This window comes from Lolium rigidum, chromosome 5, assembly GCF_022539505.1.
Source record: "Lolium rigidum isolate FL_2022 chromosome 5, APGP_CSIRO_Lrig_0.1, whole genome shotgun sequence".
NCBI lineage: Eukaryota > Viridiplantae > Streptophyta > Magnoliopsida > Poales > Poaceae > Lolium > Lolium rigidum.
In genome coordinates, this window is record NC_061512.1 from 114,720,684 (window position 1) to 114,736,520 (window position 15,837).

Genomic DNA, 15,837 nt, shown 5'->3' on the forward strand with positions numbered 1-15,837 from the left:
CAATAAGTCCTAGTTAGCTGGCTATAAGGATTAAAATAATATATTGTTGCTTAGTTGGAGGAAAGAGGAGAGGAGAGAGAAGAGGAGTGGGCTCTTATGCAAGAGCCAGCTCTAGCACGTGCTTCTAGGCACTATGTGAGAGTGAATGGTGGGCCATGCACTAATAAAGTAGTACAATTTTATAGCTCACTATTGTACATGTTGGCTCTAAGAGCAAGTACAATAAGTCCTAGTCAGCTGGCTATAAGGATTAAAATAGTATGTTATTGCTTAGTTGGAGGAGAGAGAAGAGGAGAGAGAATGAGAGTGGGCTCTTATGCAAGAGCCAACTCTAGCACGTGCTCCTAGGCACTTTATGAGAGTGAAAGGCGGACCATACATTAATAAAGTACTACATTTTTATAGCTCACTATTGTACATGTTGGCTCTAAGTTGGCTATAGATGACATGGCACTTGGCTTATAGCCAGCAGCTGGCTACACTATTGGAATTGCTCTAAGATGACTATAGATGACATGACACTTGCCTTATAGCCAACAGTTGGCTCTACTATTGAACTTGCTCTAAGAGGGAGTACCATTCAGCCAATATCTAACCTTATGATTTTGTAGGCATCACCAATTTCTGTACTAGGAGAAGTCTACGACGAAAGCTCGTGTAGTAGGGGTCAAACTGCGTACGGAGTACCATATTCTAGAACGGAGCAAGTAATCGAAACATGGTCTATCCCTTCGTTCCAAGATTGCTGAGATGGCCTCTCTCGTTTGCCCTGAACCTGATGCGGATAACCATCGCCATTAATGCCGTTGCCAACACATGCACGCAGGCACTAGTCGGATGACAAGCGGACCGCCGCGGCTGACAAAATCCAGCACGCTTCTCGAGCGGCGTGCCGGCCGGCCGCGATTCATTCCCGAGAAGAAACCGTCCAAACGAGGCTCCGTGCAGCCCGTGAATGGCGGATAGCCTAGGCAAGCGGCCATCCTGTAAACTACGAAAGCACCCATGAAGTCAATTGCTTGTTCAACGATGGCGGAGGGCAGTTTGGTAAACGGCCGCCGGCGAGGGGCTCGTGGTGCTAGGAGTACACAGTGTGAAAGAAAGATGGGACGCGAGGGGCAGGAGCAGGACTGCATGGGCTACGTCCAGTCCGGCGGTCTAGCTCTGATAGGCCGGGAGGGAACTGACGACAGGTCGACGGCGGATCAGGAACTGACGAGAGGCCGACGGCGGATGGGTCCCGCCGCCGACCGTGCTGGCCTTGTAGCATCTCCCGTGCCGGCCGCAGGCGCGGGCCACCATCTGCCGCGCGTTTCGAGGAGGAACCGTCGCCGCCTTCCCGCGGTGTCTCCGCGCCGTGACGGCGTCCGTACGCCGCCGCAAATCTATAACAACATTTTATGGATAGAGGAAGTACCATCTTTGGACTAAAAGGGAGTCAGCAAACAAATTCACGTACATACTCAGGAAATCTCAAAAATAAAGGTACATACTCAGGAAAATAACATCATTTTCAATAAAAGGGAGTCAACAAACATATTCAAGTAGATAAAAGTGGAGTCAACTAATTTTGATCAGAGGGAGTAATGAAAACCTTATTCATTGGAACAGGGTAGCATATCATTGACTATGTTGACATTTATTTCCCTAATCTTTTTAAAAATGTAGAACTACGATTTAAAAAAAAAAAATTATAAGGAAGTGATAGCTGAAACTCGGAAGCCAAAAACAAATACCTTTCGATATATTCCCTCCGTATCGGTTTAACAGGCGCGCACGTATTTTAAAAAATTATTTTGACCATTATTTTGGTCAATATAATATGAAATATATGTCACAAAAATTATATCAGTGGAAAAACATTTTTCAAAAACGAATTTAATGGTATAGATTTTGTAGATATATAATTTATATTTGTTGACTAAATTAATGGCTAAATTTTATCTTAAATTACGTGCGCACCTGTTAAACTGATCCGGAGGAAGTATGGTTAGTGTGCCTCATATGGAGGGCGATAACCTGAACGGAAAAGCCTAACTACTTTGAAGTTTGGACCACCTACATAGTAGTAGTACTACTTGTTTATAACTATGGCAATTCAGCTCACACTCATGTCCTTCGTGCCGAAAAGATGGGAGATAATCCACATACTGATACCTAGACTTTTTAGTTCTTTACATGCGGGTCAACACAGAATAGCAAAAGCCTACTTAATGTATACTTGATACAATTTTTCTTGCGAAAATTCCTATTAATAAAAGTTACAAATAAGTTTTAAAATACCTAGCCGAGATTACATTCACTAAAGCGAGCCAAAGCTGTGCCACGGATCCTCACCTCTCACTATTGCAAATTTTGTCGTAGTAAAACTTGTTACAGTAGACAGATGAAAAAAATATTGTACTAATTTAAAAAAAACAGACACATCTAGATAAAGAAGAGAATAATAGATCGGAGCAGCAAATCAAATCCCTTTTTGATGGGTTAATTGTTTCAGTACTGCTAGTCATGGCCTTATGGTCCACCAGAAGTCGATGGATCATGTAACCCAACCATCATTAATTATTTTAGGACCAGCTTTAATTAATTATAATTATTGATTGATGCCTATACTCCTGAAAGTGACAATACTGCTGCAGGCTGCGCAGCTAGGCAGCGCCCACGGGTTTTGTTGATTTGTTCTTACCTACATGGCATTATAAAGCTCTGTCCATATAATTATCTTAGAGGGCTTTGTCTGCTTAATGATGAACTAAACATACTTAAGTTTATTTTGATAAAAACAAGTTGCAGTGTGGCATTACTTTTATAATTAGTTTCGGTAGGAGTAGGAGCAGCATGCATGTGGAAAGCTTGAACCAATGCAAGGGGGCGTATTTTTATGCCGTTTTGCGACAGCACTTTGCAAGGGCATGACATATATTCCTTGCTAGTACCAGGATTGTGCAATGCAAATCCATAAACTACACATGAGCAAATATTCTTCGATGATCTTCCCTATTTTATATAAACAAAGTGGAGGGATCTATACCTATGCATGCATGTTGCTCGTATGCAAGATTGCAAGTACTCTAGCTAGTCTCTGGTTTGTCGTTCCAACCTCAGGACCAACAAAGAGGGTATCAACGACGGAACCGATGGATTAAAGACCAACCATATCTGATGTCTCTGGCATATATCATACCTATAGAGTATGAAGTTCTATATATGGCACCACAAAAAAAAAAAAAAAAAAAAAAATATGTGTCCTACAAACAGAAGTTCTATATAAGTGCACACCGTACCTATTATTTATAAGAATATTTGAGACCTTACCAGGCATCAATTAGTATCATTTTTTTCTTTATGGAGGTGTTTACACGGTTGGAGAACACGACCAAGGAGTTTATTTACCGACATGGGTGGCTGCATATTAGGCGAATTGAAGCTAACGTAGCATAGTCTTGTTTAGCTCTTTCGATCGATCTTTTATATTTTTTCTTCAAACTTGATACTTGAACGGTTGTGTACATCTTAGCTATACAGAGACTGTGTGTAATACTTAAATATTTTAACTAATGAAGCGCTCTTTATTAAAAAAAATCAGTATCGTTTAATTTAACTAGCTAGCTAGCTAGGGAGCACCACGTACTTAGCATCATATGGAGTGATGGGGCACGAGCTATGGATGTGTGGTCGCTTCACTCACAGCATCTACCTCCTGCAACTAGTAGAGCATAGCTTGGCTTGCACTCTAGTTTTGCTCCTCGGGAAAATCAATCGTGTTCAGTTTTTTAAGCATGTTTGTTTCTTTATTTGTGAGTTTCTACCGTCTAGGATGTGGGATTACTCACCGCGTATTCTTGAGCAATGGTATCTAAGGAGTTGGTATATTGTTAAACTTTATACACTAACCAACTATTTTAAAAGACCGGTCTAACGTAAAGAGTTAGTGAATCCATCTATACGGTTTAACATCCCCTCATGTGTGAGGCTAAGACAAGTCAACACGTGTAAACAGAGACATATGTCTTTGGGGGCCAATACATAGTTAAGAGGGGAATAACAACAATTTGATAGAATAAATTGTGAAAATCAGAACTTGAACTCAAGACCCTGGCCCTGATACTTGCTAAGCTTCATGCACTAACCAACTATTTCAAAAGACCAATCTGATGGATAGAGTTACAACCACTTTCACAGTTTAACATATATTGCATCTACCTCCTCGTGGCTCTCGCTCCAGCGCCAATGTTCCTTCTTATTGTGTTGCTTTCCGCTATTTCACCCATTAACAACTTGCACGGCCTCTGGGTGAGAAGGGGTCGAGAGCCCCACCTCTTGTGGTCATGCATCGAAAGAAGGACAATAAGATTTTTTAAGAGTGTCTTGGTGCGACTGCTCAAATTCATCTTCATCGACCATAATAGAGTCATTCAACTTCATCACCATGCCGGGTGACACCATCAAGGATGTTGGTGATGCCGCCGCCAACGGTGCGGTTCCTATGGTTTTATTGTCGGTCCTACCATGACAAGTTCTTATCTTTTTTCCCTACCATTGATTCCTTTTGTATGCAGTTAAGGTAGATGGGCTAGGTCATTTCACGTACTTTCATCACACATACAATGTGCGTACGCTACTTATTCTTGGGAATTATGCTGTCATGACTCTAGCCTAATCAAATTAATGCAAAAAATGGTAATTGTTGAACATATTATCACTAAAACTAATGCATCACCATTATGCATTGCCAAAGCACTCGTCTTCACCCTAAAAAAACTGTTCTAGCATATGGTAGCTCACAAGAGATATACTAATACTCCATCTCTCACAGTTTATTAGGCGCGCCGTACCCCTAGGTCGCAAATTTAAAGATATATGATTCCAACTTTAAAGAACTTGAACTCAAAAGATGGGCTTGTTTAGATCCGGATATATGGTTCCAACTTTAAAGAACTTGAACTCAAAAGATGGGTTTGTTTGTGTCCCATGCCTAGTTGGCCGAGCCCACAAACGGAGAGTCATTTCCATCTTAAAAGAAAAAACATGAACCTGATGGGAGGATGGTTACCCCTTATAAGCTACTTGTAGCTTCTCACCCTAGAGAGGTGGCAACGCCTAGTATCCTAACATCCTATACCCTCGGAAATCCCCCGGGCGGGCATGATGGTCCCAACTCCACACAATCGTGTCGTGTTTAGATGTTTTGTGAATCCATCACATCAAACAAGCAGAGAGCCATTTATATCCCAACAAACCGGCCTAATGGGAGGACTGCTACTCTCCCTTATAAGCCGTCTGTGGCCCCTCCCGTTGCTGGGGTGGGATTGAAGTCACTGACACAGTCTAGTATCCTAACAGGGTTGGCTGTGCAACGTAGCGGTATGTAAGGTGGCGGAACACTTCACTAAGATGAACGGGCCAAATTACCCGTTCACAGAAAAATGCCACTAACTGAAAAGTGTAAGCTTTTTTTTTTGAGAATTGTATTTTTTTTTAGAAGACTTATATTTCAAATGGTGTTAATATTTTTACCCTCCTGCGACTTGGTTGTGTTATTTAACTTCTCTACCAACCGGCCCAAACATTCGTACTAGTACATATGTAACCCAACCTGTGGTCTGTGGACTCGGCCACTGCATGGGATGACTGTGGGCTGCCTGCATTCTTTAAAGCCCATCAACTGTGTGCAACGTTCGTTCCATGACTCAACCGTGTGAGATGACCGACAATCGCAGACGGCTCCATTGAAAATATTGCATTCAGACATGCATGCTTACATGCATGATTGATTTGTTGGACTGATTTAAAGGGAAGATCTGTCAAAGGTCTAGCCGTCTAGGCTGGATATTACACACCACCACCAACATCCAAGCAGACACACAAGGTCTAGAGGCTATGTTAATATCTAATCCTTGGATATACTATGTGAATTTGTGATCAGTAATCCATCTCTGTCGACAAGAACCCACCAAGCGGCAGGCTGGACGGAGCTTGCACTTGCAAACCGACACAAGGTACACGTTACGCTATTCACTCTACTATAGGCTAGTCTACTCTAGTGTACTTATATGTCATTTCGTCGTCATAGTGGCTTTGAAGGGGTTAGGCTAGCTAGACAGGCCACCTCTAATAGCGATATGATGTCATTCACTCCAGCCAGGTAAACTGCCAATCGCCCAATGCTAGCTGGGCACTGTAAGTTGTCTGAACAGCAATGCAATAATGGCACTCGCGTCACGATGATTGATCAATCTACTAGAATAAGTTGATCCCTTTTTTGCGTTATTTTTAGTTAGGTCATCTTGCACTCCAAATATTATACACCCCTCTGTTACGATTTAATCTTCAATCAAAACATTGTTTATTCATTCTGTCTTGTCTCCCTCCTTGATTAAATCGGAATGGACCGAGTAGAAAATAAGGTTATGGCTTAATTTGATCTAAGTGTAATTGTTTGACCAAGTTTTTTTTAATGATTAAGATGCAAAATACAATTTAATATTATTAGACTCATCATGAAACATATTTTCATATGATATCTATGGAATATCATATTTGTTGATGTATTTTTCTTAAAATTCTGTCAAACTAAGTTTTTTTAAAGTTTTATTCACTGGAATGGAGGGAGTATATGTCGATCACAAACGTCGTACTAGCATCTTTGTACAGTGCAATTCACACTTTTATCATCAGAACAAGTCGAGCAAAGAACATGGCTACCATGCATTTAATTCCACGGGATGGCAAAATCTTTGTTTTAGACAAAGCATAAATATGTTTCATATGTCCAGGGAAGTTGTGAAGAATGCTAGAATCTTATTTCCTATAACAATGGAGCAGAAAAAGTGACACATTTACTTTCCTGGCCAGATTTTTGAAAACCTGGGTTGCTATATAATGGACCTCGTAGACTCAACTAGTCACATTTGTGCTTTCACTTCCGTCTACTGTTGACAGCTTCGTCAGCATGGGACAGTGTACACTGTACACTTCATCTTTCATTCACTATCAATAGCATATCATGTATTCAATGGCTTATCTTGTCTGCAGTCAGTTTGACCAGAGACATGAAGTGATCCCACGATTAATGAAACATCTAAACTCTAGCATAGCAGTGCAAATCTAATCAAGATGGAACTATTTGGGCGAATTAATAGTCTAGCTAGCTAACACCCCACTACAAGCCTACAGCATGCACCAGAAGCAAGATTTGACAATTGAGTAGAACATCTACATTTGACCGATTGAGATAGATAGATGGACATACATGTTTAAAGATAACACGAAATTAACAAAAGAAAGGGACCAGTAATACAGTATCTCAATTGATCTACCTATAAAAAGTCAACAACAGATACTTCCCATCTATTTCTGCAACGCCATTTATAAAGGCCTACCGTGAAAGGAAGTGGAAGATATATTTTCAGCTATCAACACCAACTTCCTTGCGATCTCTCTCTTTTGTCATTCTTCTCTTTGATCTTTTTGTACATGAACTTCTTTAATTAATTAAAACCCACTGTGCCAGTGGTGTTGTGTCACTGGAAGTGGATCTCCTAAAGGAAAATGCCATACAATTGTGAATTTGTAACATGTAAGACCACAGTTAACTGCCTCCCTTCTGCTTCAGGGTAATCTTATCTCCCAAGCTAAGCGCAATTCCTTGCGTCTTGCTCCTTATTCTGATGTAACCACTAAGCTTGCCGTCAACTTGTTTCTCAATGCTAATATTTACCAAAGCATCTTCCCCAAACACACTCTTTGCGTAGAGATTAGCAGCGAGGAAACCACATTCCCCATCAAGAGCAGACCTGGTGACAAATTTCCATTACAGACATAGACAACTCATAAAATCAGTAATCAGAATAGCAACAGAATGTACAATCTGCCAAGATAACTCCCAAAAACAAAACAAGGATCTCCTTTTCAAAAGCAGCTGGAAAAATGCAAGGTTTTTCCTGTACCAGTACAACTAACCAAATAATTTCATCATATAATTAGCTGTGTATGAAATTACCAAAACTGATGTCCTATTTGTATCTCATGCACGTACCATGTCAGCACCGTAAAATGCTTTGGTTTGTGCAATTTTGTACACAGTTCTTAATCATAATATCAAAGCAGCTCATAAAAAAAATTTAGATTAATCCTACCTAGAACTTTGAAATCTTGGCCTTAAGTTTATAGAAGAGATGAGAAGTTACGTTTAGCATAACCAGATCATCCCTGATCACTGAAATAGGCACTTGTACTGAAGCCTACGCCTCGCTTGTTTAAACCATTTTCTATTTTACTACTACCTCCGTCCCGGTTTATAGGCTCTACACATATTTCTAGATTGTAAATTTAAACAATGTAATACAATTAATATATTACAAAATATATATCATTAGAAAATTTAGATGTTCTACTTTCTAATGCTATAATTTTTATTTTGTATAATTTATATTATGGTGGTCAAATAGAGGATCTAGGGATGCACATAGGCCCTGTAAACCGGGACGGAGGAAGTATTTACAGCTGTACAGCAAGCTATTCATGCAGCTGATCAATGATTACTTACATCTCTACTTGCTCATAAAAGAGCAAACTTTTTTTTTCTTAAACACACACCAGTAAACGTGCACAAATAGATTAGCACCACAAGATCAACCCTCTCGGCTAAATCGGCCCAACAGGATTAATCTAATCCTTAGATAGGTGTGCTCCTAACAATTACACGGAGTGGACCATGCTCCGCTACTTCACGTCCCACGTCTGCTAACTGCTCAGCGCAAAGGTCCCTAGCAAAAGAAAATCTCACGCCGGTGCCAGCAGCGTCACTGCCATCGTTCGTCCCTGCCCCCGCCCTTCCTGCGACGCGCTGCCACCGTGCCACGGCAGCGGTGACCAACCTGGGCGTGCTCCTGCTTCACTGATCCTCCCAGCTGGCCCTCCCCGTCACACTCAGTATGTCTTCGATCCGCCTCCGCTCAGCGAAGGACGGAAACGATCTCGACCAAGGATGGGTGTCGGATGCAGTTTTGTTTCCTCCGCCAATTAATCCCCTCCTCTCACCACTTACCTTTCTCCTTGATAAAGTTTAACAGGGATTCTGAATTTTGTATTGACTATCTTTAACTAAATATATAATTATCATCAATTTGTTATCTTTTTTTAATATAAGAGCACCCAGTGAACCCTTAATCGCATCAATCGATGGCTGATTTATATCAGAATATCATTTGTTTGCTTCAACTAAAGCGTAAATTGCAATATTTTGGAACGTTGTGAAACTATTTACATTTCCTAAACATATATATAAAAAACATTGGTCATGGTGGGGAACGCACATACACATTTACTAGTACACTGTAAAAGTTTACATGCCTGGTGGATGAACAAATATACAGGTAAACATAAAGGTCAATTCTGTAAAAGACTTACGGTGGTGTTAGACACTTCATATTTGTTGACTTGATGACATGATTCAAGAATTCCTTCTCGTCCTGAATTACAGTATTCACTGCAACCTGATGAAGGACAAAAATGAAGTTGTAGTAAGAATCTGTAGCAAGAAAAATATAAGAAATTCATAAGCACAGTTGGAATGAGCAAAACATGCCAATTTCAATGCACTCCATATCAACCAGACAGAACAACAGACATACTTCTTTTAGAAGCGGTTTTCAAAGAAAAAAAGAAGTAAATAAAGTCAACCAAAGCAGAAGTTAAGAAGTCTATATAAGAAAAAAAATCACACAAATGTGTGATTGACATAACAAATAATAGATAAGAGTATTTGAAAAAATGTACTGCTTCAGCTACACAGTTCAGGAGCTGAAAGGCAACAATAATTCAGCTACACAAATTTGGTTCAGGAGCAGAAAAAATGGACTGCTTCAGCCTACCCCAACATGCTTGGGAAAAAGGCTTTGATGTTGTTGTAAATTTGGTATCTCATCAAGGTTAGCTTTTTCATGACTTCCCTTAGAAAATAATATTGGTGCTTACAATCTAGAACTATCATGAACCATCTGCTAATAAGCTGTCTTTGTGTAAGGAACATACAAATGGCTCCATGTTCTGAATATTAGTTTAGGTGAACTGATATTGCCTTTGTTCACCTGACGTTGATAGTGTCAGACTGTCAGTGATGGGCAGCTATTTGGTACTCAATTACATACTTGAACTCTTTTTTCCATATGTGCATGCATGTGCTACTAATGATGCATACATATCTTACTGCCTCCGATCCATAAAAAGTGTCAGGTATTTAGTTCAAATTTGATCAGATTACTACCTCTGATCCATAAAAAGTGTCAGAGCTTATATCAAATTTGAACTAAAGCCCCGACACTTTTTATGGATTGGAGGGAGTATTTCTATTTGAGGGGCACCAGTCCACCAGGATGGATCCGTTGTTGCCAAGCAATTGAGAAGATCGCTTCCCTGTTGTGTGTGCATTATTTTCAACCGGCCATGGCACACAGAGAGCAGATCGATCCATGTATCTGGCTTTAATGGCAGCATATGACGGTCCTGTAGATACTCCAGAGGCCAGCAGCTTGCATCGTCAAGCTATCAGATCATGCTCAGAGAATATGTCGCTCACACACAGCGATGGGAATTTCAATCCATATAGCTGGCACTCATGAAGGTTATCATGTGAATGCTCCAGTTACAAGCAAACCATTGCCCGGACAACATTAACTGGTTCTCTTCGGTATGTTTACTTTAATCCTTTCATCTCATGAATTGCAGATTGATCATGCTCAGAGAATATGTCGCTCACACACAGCGATGGGAATTTCAATCCATATAGCTGGCACTCATGAAGGTTATCATGTGAATGCTCCAGTTACAAGCAAACCATTGCCCGGACAACATTAACTGGTTCTCTTCGGTATGTTTACTTTAATCCTTTCATCTCATGAATTGCAGATTGAACATTACTTGCCTCTGGTCATGGAGAGAGAGAGAGAGAGAGAGAGAGAGTCTGATCGTTAGACCAAATGAGTTAACTTCACAGTTACCACGGTTTTAATAAATATGGTCCTATTAATTGGTGAGCAGAAGCACGCCATTCATTACAAAGCTGAGCTTGGTCAGCATGTATTCCAAATAGTACCCTCGTTGCTGATTGTTTTGTTAATAGTCAACTACTAGGTACAATCTCCTGACTATAAGTGCAGGCATGATGACAATGGCAATGATAATGCCCACGCTTCGGAATGCGGCAGAGATGCAAAATATCAGTTTGTGGATGATATGGCAAGGATTCTTCAATGGCACCTCGCCAATGTATCTGTTTATTGTGCTATTCTTTTCGCCTGGACGAGCCAGCTCTTCCTGAGGTAAACATTGGAGAGAAAGGGACGCCAGAGAGGAACAAGCCTAAGCGCAGGAAAAGGAAGATGAAGAAAATGCAGCAGCGATCCCCTTCTGCTGTCTCTGATGACAATGCTGTTGAGGTTGACAAATCCAGAGCTGACTCTAAAGATGTACCAGGAGATGACTAAACTATTACGAGTCCCAGAAATGAAGAGGAAGACACTTTTCTCCTGTAAAATTTCCAGAGCAGGAGACTTGCTCTAAGCGTTGAGATAGAAGGAGGTGAGCTATGCCAAGAGAGTGGCTCGGGGTTAGCACTGTACTTTACCATTTACTGATGTTGACGCTACACTGAAAAACTACTTACATTGCATGTACATGTACAGATATCATTATATTTTACATTATTTTTTATTAAAAGACATGTTATGGTTAGAAAATTTTTATTTGTCTCTGAAAGTATAATTAGTGTAGTATGATTGAATGATGCGAGTATAAGTATTACATAATTATGTTGGTCCATAAAATGCATATGTATATTTTATACCACTGGATTCTTATGTACGGTATGCTTACATGTAGGAAAAAATAATCAAGTAAACTGCTTAAGCAATTGATCGTATCAGTTATCACGCATTAGATCTAAACGATTTTACAGTTACCTTGGCTACATGGGAAAAAAATGTTAAGCATATATAGCAATCACTAATCAGGTAAGGCAACCTTACTAGTCTGAACTGATAATAAAGTAGAATATAAACAAGAAGCGGTGAATATCTTGCAAAGTTTTGTAACAACTCCATCCTACAAAGAAAGAAGCATATTACCTTGTTTTCCCACTCGAATTCAGCCCACATGTTCCGGAAAGTAACATCAGCGCATGTAGCTGGTGAGATGTAATCCATGATGTCAATGTGAATATCATTTAGCACAACCACTGATCGCTCCATCACATTTGATGTCTCGTAAACGATGTTCCCAAATATGACTCCAGTCTCTGTTGATGAAACCTTGATATTAGCACGTATTTGCTTGCTTGATTCAGGAGCCAATGTATAGTTCTGAGGGCGGTCAACAAGTTTGAGGTCTCCCATTGTAGCTAATTCCAAGCAAAGGTTCTGAAGTGTCTCCTTTGTGCGGTTAATGACTGTAACATCAAGTACAATATCATAATGATGAACTGTCACAAATGCCTCAGCATATACAGGATCACTGAACCCAGTCAACTGAAGAATGCGATTAAGTCTGTTTGCGTCATCTGTTTCCTTAGTAAATCCACCAGTCGCAGCCTTCAAATCATCTTGGACCTCATCTTCCAACTCAAGCTGGCTCATGCCCTGTGAAACAAAACGCCACGTTTTAACAAGGGGAAGAATAGATATAAAGCAATATGCTGCAAATTCTCTACAGAAGCTTCGCTATATTTAAACACTTAGGGCAAACCCTTTGTTTCGAAGAAATGGTATGGTCCATGTGCATGGATCCTAACATGCTAACAATACTGTCTTGATAACTACCTGGATTTTTGCATAGTCAAAGAAGATAAAGTTTCCTAACTAATAGTACTAGTGGATCCTCCTCCTGAAAGATCTAGATAATTTGACATGTGGACCAGAATATCAATCACATAAACCTTTCAAAGAAACACGCATAAACCTTTCATGTGAAAACAAGGATGTCCACAACTGAATGACAAGTACAAACGTAGCCTAGGCGGCTACCATGTGCAATATTGTGTTATACTACTACAAAAAAAGATCGAGATTGCTTTAAAACATACTCCCTCCGATCCATATCAGTTGATGCTAAAATGGATGTATCTACAACTAAAATGTGTCTAGAACTCTAGATACATCTATATTAGCATCAAGTAATATGAATCGGAGGGAGTAATAAACTGTCAGATGCTAGAGGACAAAAACTGGTCATGGGCTCATTGTAATGCTACTAGGCAGGAAAAAATGATACTAACATTCATTGTTTACACCTAGTTTCTTACAGATCAGCAGACTAATGCCGTTTGTACAGCAGTTATCAAATATTATATCCATGATGCCAAGCACCAACTAATGCATTTACTATCAAAGATGGGAAACTAGAATCCTTGTAAGATAGCTATGCAACTAGCATTAGCAGAAGAATATGTGGGGATTTCCATAGGGCAAAAGCAACAACTGATAATTATTTTCAACTTACCCTTCTGCTCTTCAGGTGGTAGAAATCAATAAGATCATCAGGCTGGGCATGAGATATCTGTGCCTTGGCCTTCAGCTCCTCTGTCTCCCTGTATTGTTTCTCAGCGAGCATCTTGGCAAAACTCTGTCTGCATGACTTGAGCCAAATCTTCCTCACATCATCGCCAGTATTGCAAAGCAACCTCACACAGAGCACAATCCTATCATATGAGTCATTATCAATCGGTTGGGGAAGGTAGGAGGATAGCCCCAGCTGGAGAATGGATGTCATGACCAGTAAGGCACCAGTACAAGCCTTGTTAGCTTCAACCTTTGATGGCTGCACCTCCTCCAGCCTCAATACCAATTTGGTAAGGGTACATGCAACAACAGCAGCCAAGAAGAAATCGCCTGAGAGAATGAGTGACCTGAGATTCAGGGTTGATGCAAATGACCCAGGAGTAACCGATGGAGTCGAAACGGCCTCGGTAGCAGCACTCTGTGTGGCGTAAGTGCCATCTGCAAGAACAACAGGTCGCCTGGAAGACACAGTGACAGAGTTCACCATTGGCTGGGCTGGCTTGGAGGAATCAGTTGTGTCCCCTTCCTCTGAGACAGTGAAAAATGGCAGATCGCCGAGGCACTGCTTGATGGTGGAAATGGCACTCTCGACCTCTGCTAACGAGAGGGAGTACTCCCCAAGGATCCAGAGAGCGATTGAACAGACACGGGATGCTCGGATCTGATAGAAGGTATCGCTCAGCCTCTGGATCATGGACACACGCAGCTTGGGATTAGTCTCGATGATCTCGCGCACAAACAACACAACATCAACCGCTGCAGCAACATTGGTGTCACCCAGGAAGTCCATGAGGAGGTGCACCACCGATCCAGCCACTTCTGGGTACTCCACAGCGCATGAATGGATAGCTTGCACGAGCATCTGGCGGTACTCGCCGCCCTTCTCGAGCTCCCCTGATTGTGTCTTGACAACCTCCTTCTTGAGGTAAAGCACCACCTCCTCGACATTACGAGGAGTGAGCAGATCAAGCACCAAATCGAGCACCTTCCTCTTGACGTCCAAGTTGGGGCTGGCAAGTGCACGCAGCACATCCATGACTACATCCACCATGACATCCCGGTGCGACGTGCGCAGCTCATTCAGGCGGTCCAGGAGAATGAGCCTCACATTGTTGTCACTCTGCGATGAGAGCAGCTGGCAGTACGTGTTGGCTGCGGCGCGCACTGCAGTGGGCGCCGAGGAGAGCGAGACGATAGCACCGGCACACTCGTACACAACCGCGGTGCTTGGAGAGGAGAGGAGGGAGATGATGATCTTGATATACCTGCCCTTGTCGGCACGGTTTGGAGATCGGCAGACCTTGCGGATGAGGTCTACCGCGGCCATCTGGAGCAAATCGGGCCACTCGGTGACACGCTCGGCGTTGGAGAAGAGGTAAGCCACGGCACGTTCCTGCCCGCAGAGGCAGAGCATGAGGAAGGCGTTCCGGCGAGCGGAGGCGTCCTGCTCGGAAGCGAGCGCGCGCTCGACGAGCTCGGGGGCGTCGGGGATGAGCTGGTCGCCGTGCGGGAGGCGGTAGATGGAGGAGATCGCGGAGAGCGCGTGGCGGCGGATGAAGTGGTGGCGGTGGTCGAGGTTGTCGAGGATGGAGGGCACGAGCGGCTCGAGCACCTCCGGCTCGGAGAGGCGGCAGAGGAAGCGCAGCGTGACGCCGCGGATGTACTCGTTGGGGTGCTGCAGGTTGTTGCGGAGGTTCTGGCAGATGAGGATCATCTCCGGGAGGCCGCGGCCGGCGGAGTCGCGCTTGTCGATGATCTCCAGGTAGAGGAGCAGCAGCTTCTGGATGGTGTGGTCCTCGGAGGGGAGCACGTAGCGGACGATGGTGATGAAGAGCGTGGGAAGGGTCTCGCCGTTGAGGAGCAGCATGACGGCGCGCTTCATGGCCTCCACCTTGGCGGCGACGTCGCTGCCCTCGAGATCCGCCTTGATCTCGTTGGCCATGGCGGCGGAGCCCTTGTCGAAGTGGACCAGCAGCGTGCACGGCTTGTCCATGGCGCCGTGTCGTACGTGCACCCGCGCCGGAGGGCGCCGCCGGCGGGTGGGGTGGCGGTGGTTGGATCTGCGGCGGAGGTGGTGGATCGGGATCTGGGGGCGGGAGGAGGACGAAGTGGTTATTAGGGGACCTTGGACCGTAAGTTGTATGTTGCCCAAAATTAGGCGCCGATCAGGCAAGTGACACACTGACACCCACCAAGTTCGGTTCTGACTTCTGAAGTTCTGAATGGTTTTTTTACTCGTAGATGAATTTTTTTAGAGTAATTTAGAGATGACTTCTGAATAAGT

The 15,837-nt window shown here is 42.6% G+C and overlaps 1 protein-coding gene across 1 annotated transcript; it reads right to left on the reverse strand.

Annotated features, from left to right (window-relative positions):
* Nucleotides 1-7,287: 7,287 nt before the first annotated feature.
* Nucleotides 7,288-15,632, reverse strand: LOC124658248 (coatomer subunit beta-2-like). Its single transcript, XM_047196634.1, has 4 exons — nt 13,495-15,632; nt 12,126-12,635; nt 9,412-9,497; nt 7,288-7,796 (listed from the first exon to the last, which is right to left on the reverse strand). The coding sequence occupies exons 1-4, from the start codon at nt 15,544-15,546 to the stop codon at nt 7,592-7,594; spliced, it is 2,853 nt and encodes a 950-aa protein (XP_047052590.1). The 5' UTR covers nt 15,547-15,632; the 3' UTR covers nt 7,288-7,591.
* Between the last annotated feature and the right edge of the window lie 205 nt (nt 15,633-15,837).

What these genes read in the sequence shown, in the direction of transcription:
- LOC124658248 (XM_047196634.1), bottom strand. Translation starts at nt 15,546, where the DNA reads ATGGACAAGCCGTGCACGCTGCTGGTCCACTTCGACAAGGGCTCCGCC. An exon ending in ACCACCTGAAGAGCAGAAGG is followed by an intron (nt 12,636 to 13,494) that starts GTAAGTTGAAAA and finishes TTTGTTTCACAG; the next exon opens with GGCATGAGCCAGCTTGAGTT. An exon ending in ATGAAGTGTCTAACACCACC is followed by an intron (nt 7,797 to 9,411) that starts GTAAGTCTTTTA and finishes ATTTGTCACCAG; the next exon opens with GTCTGCTCTTGATGGGGAAT.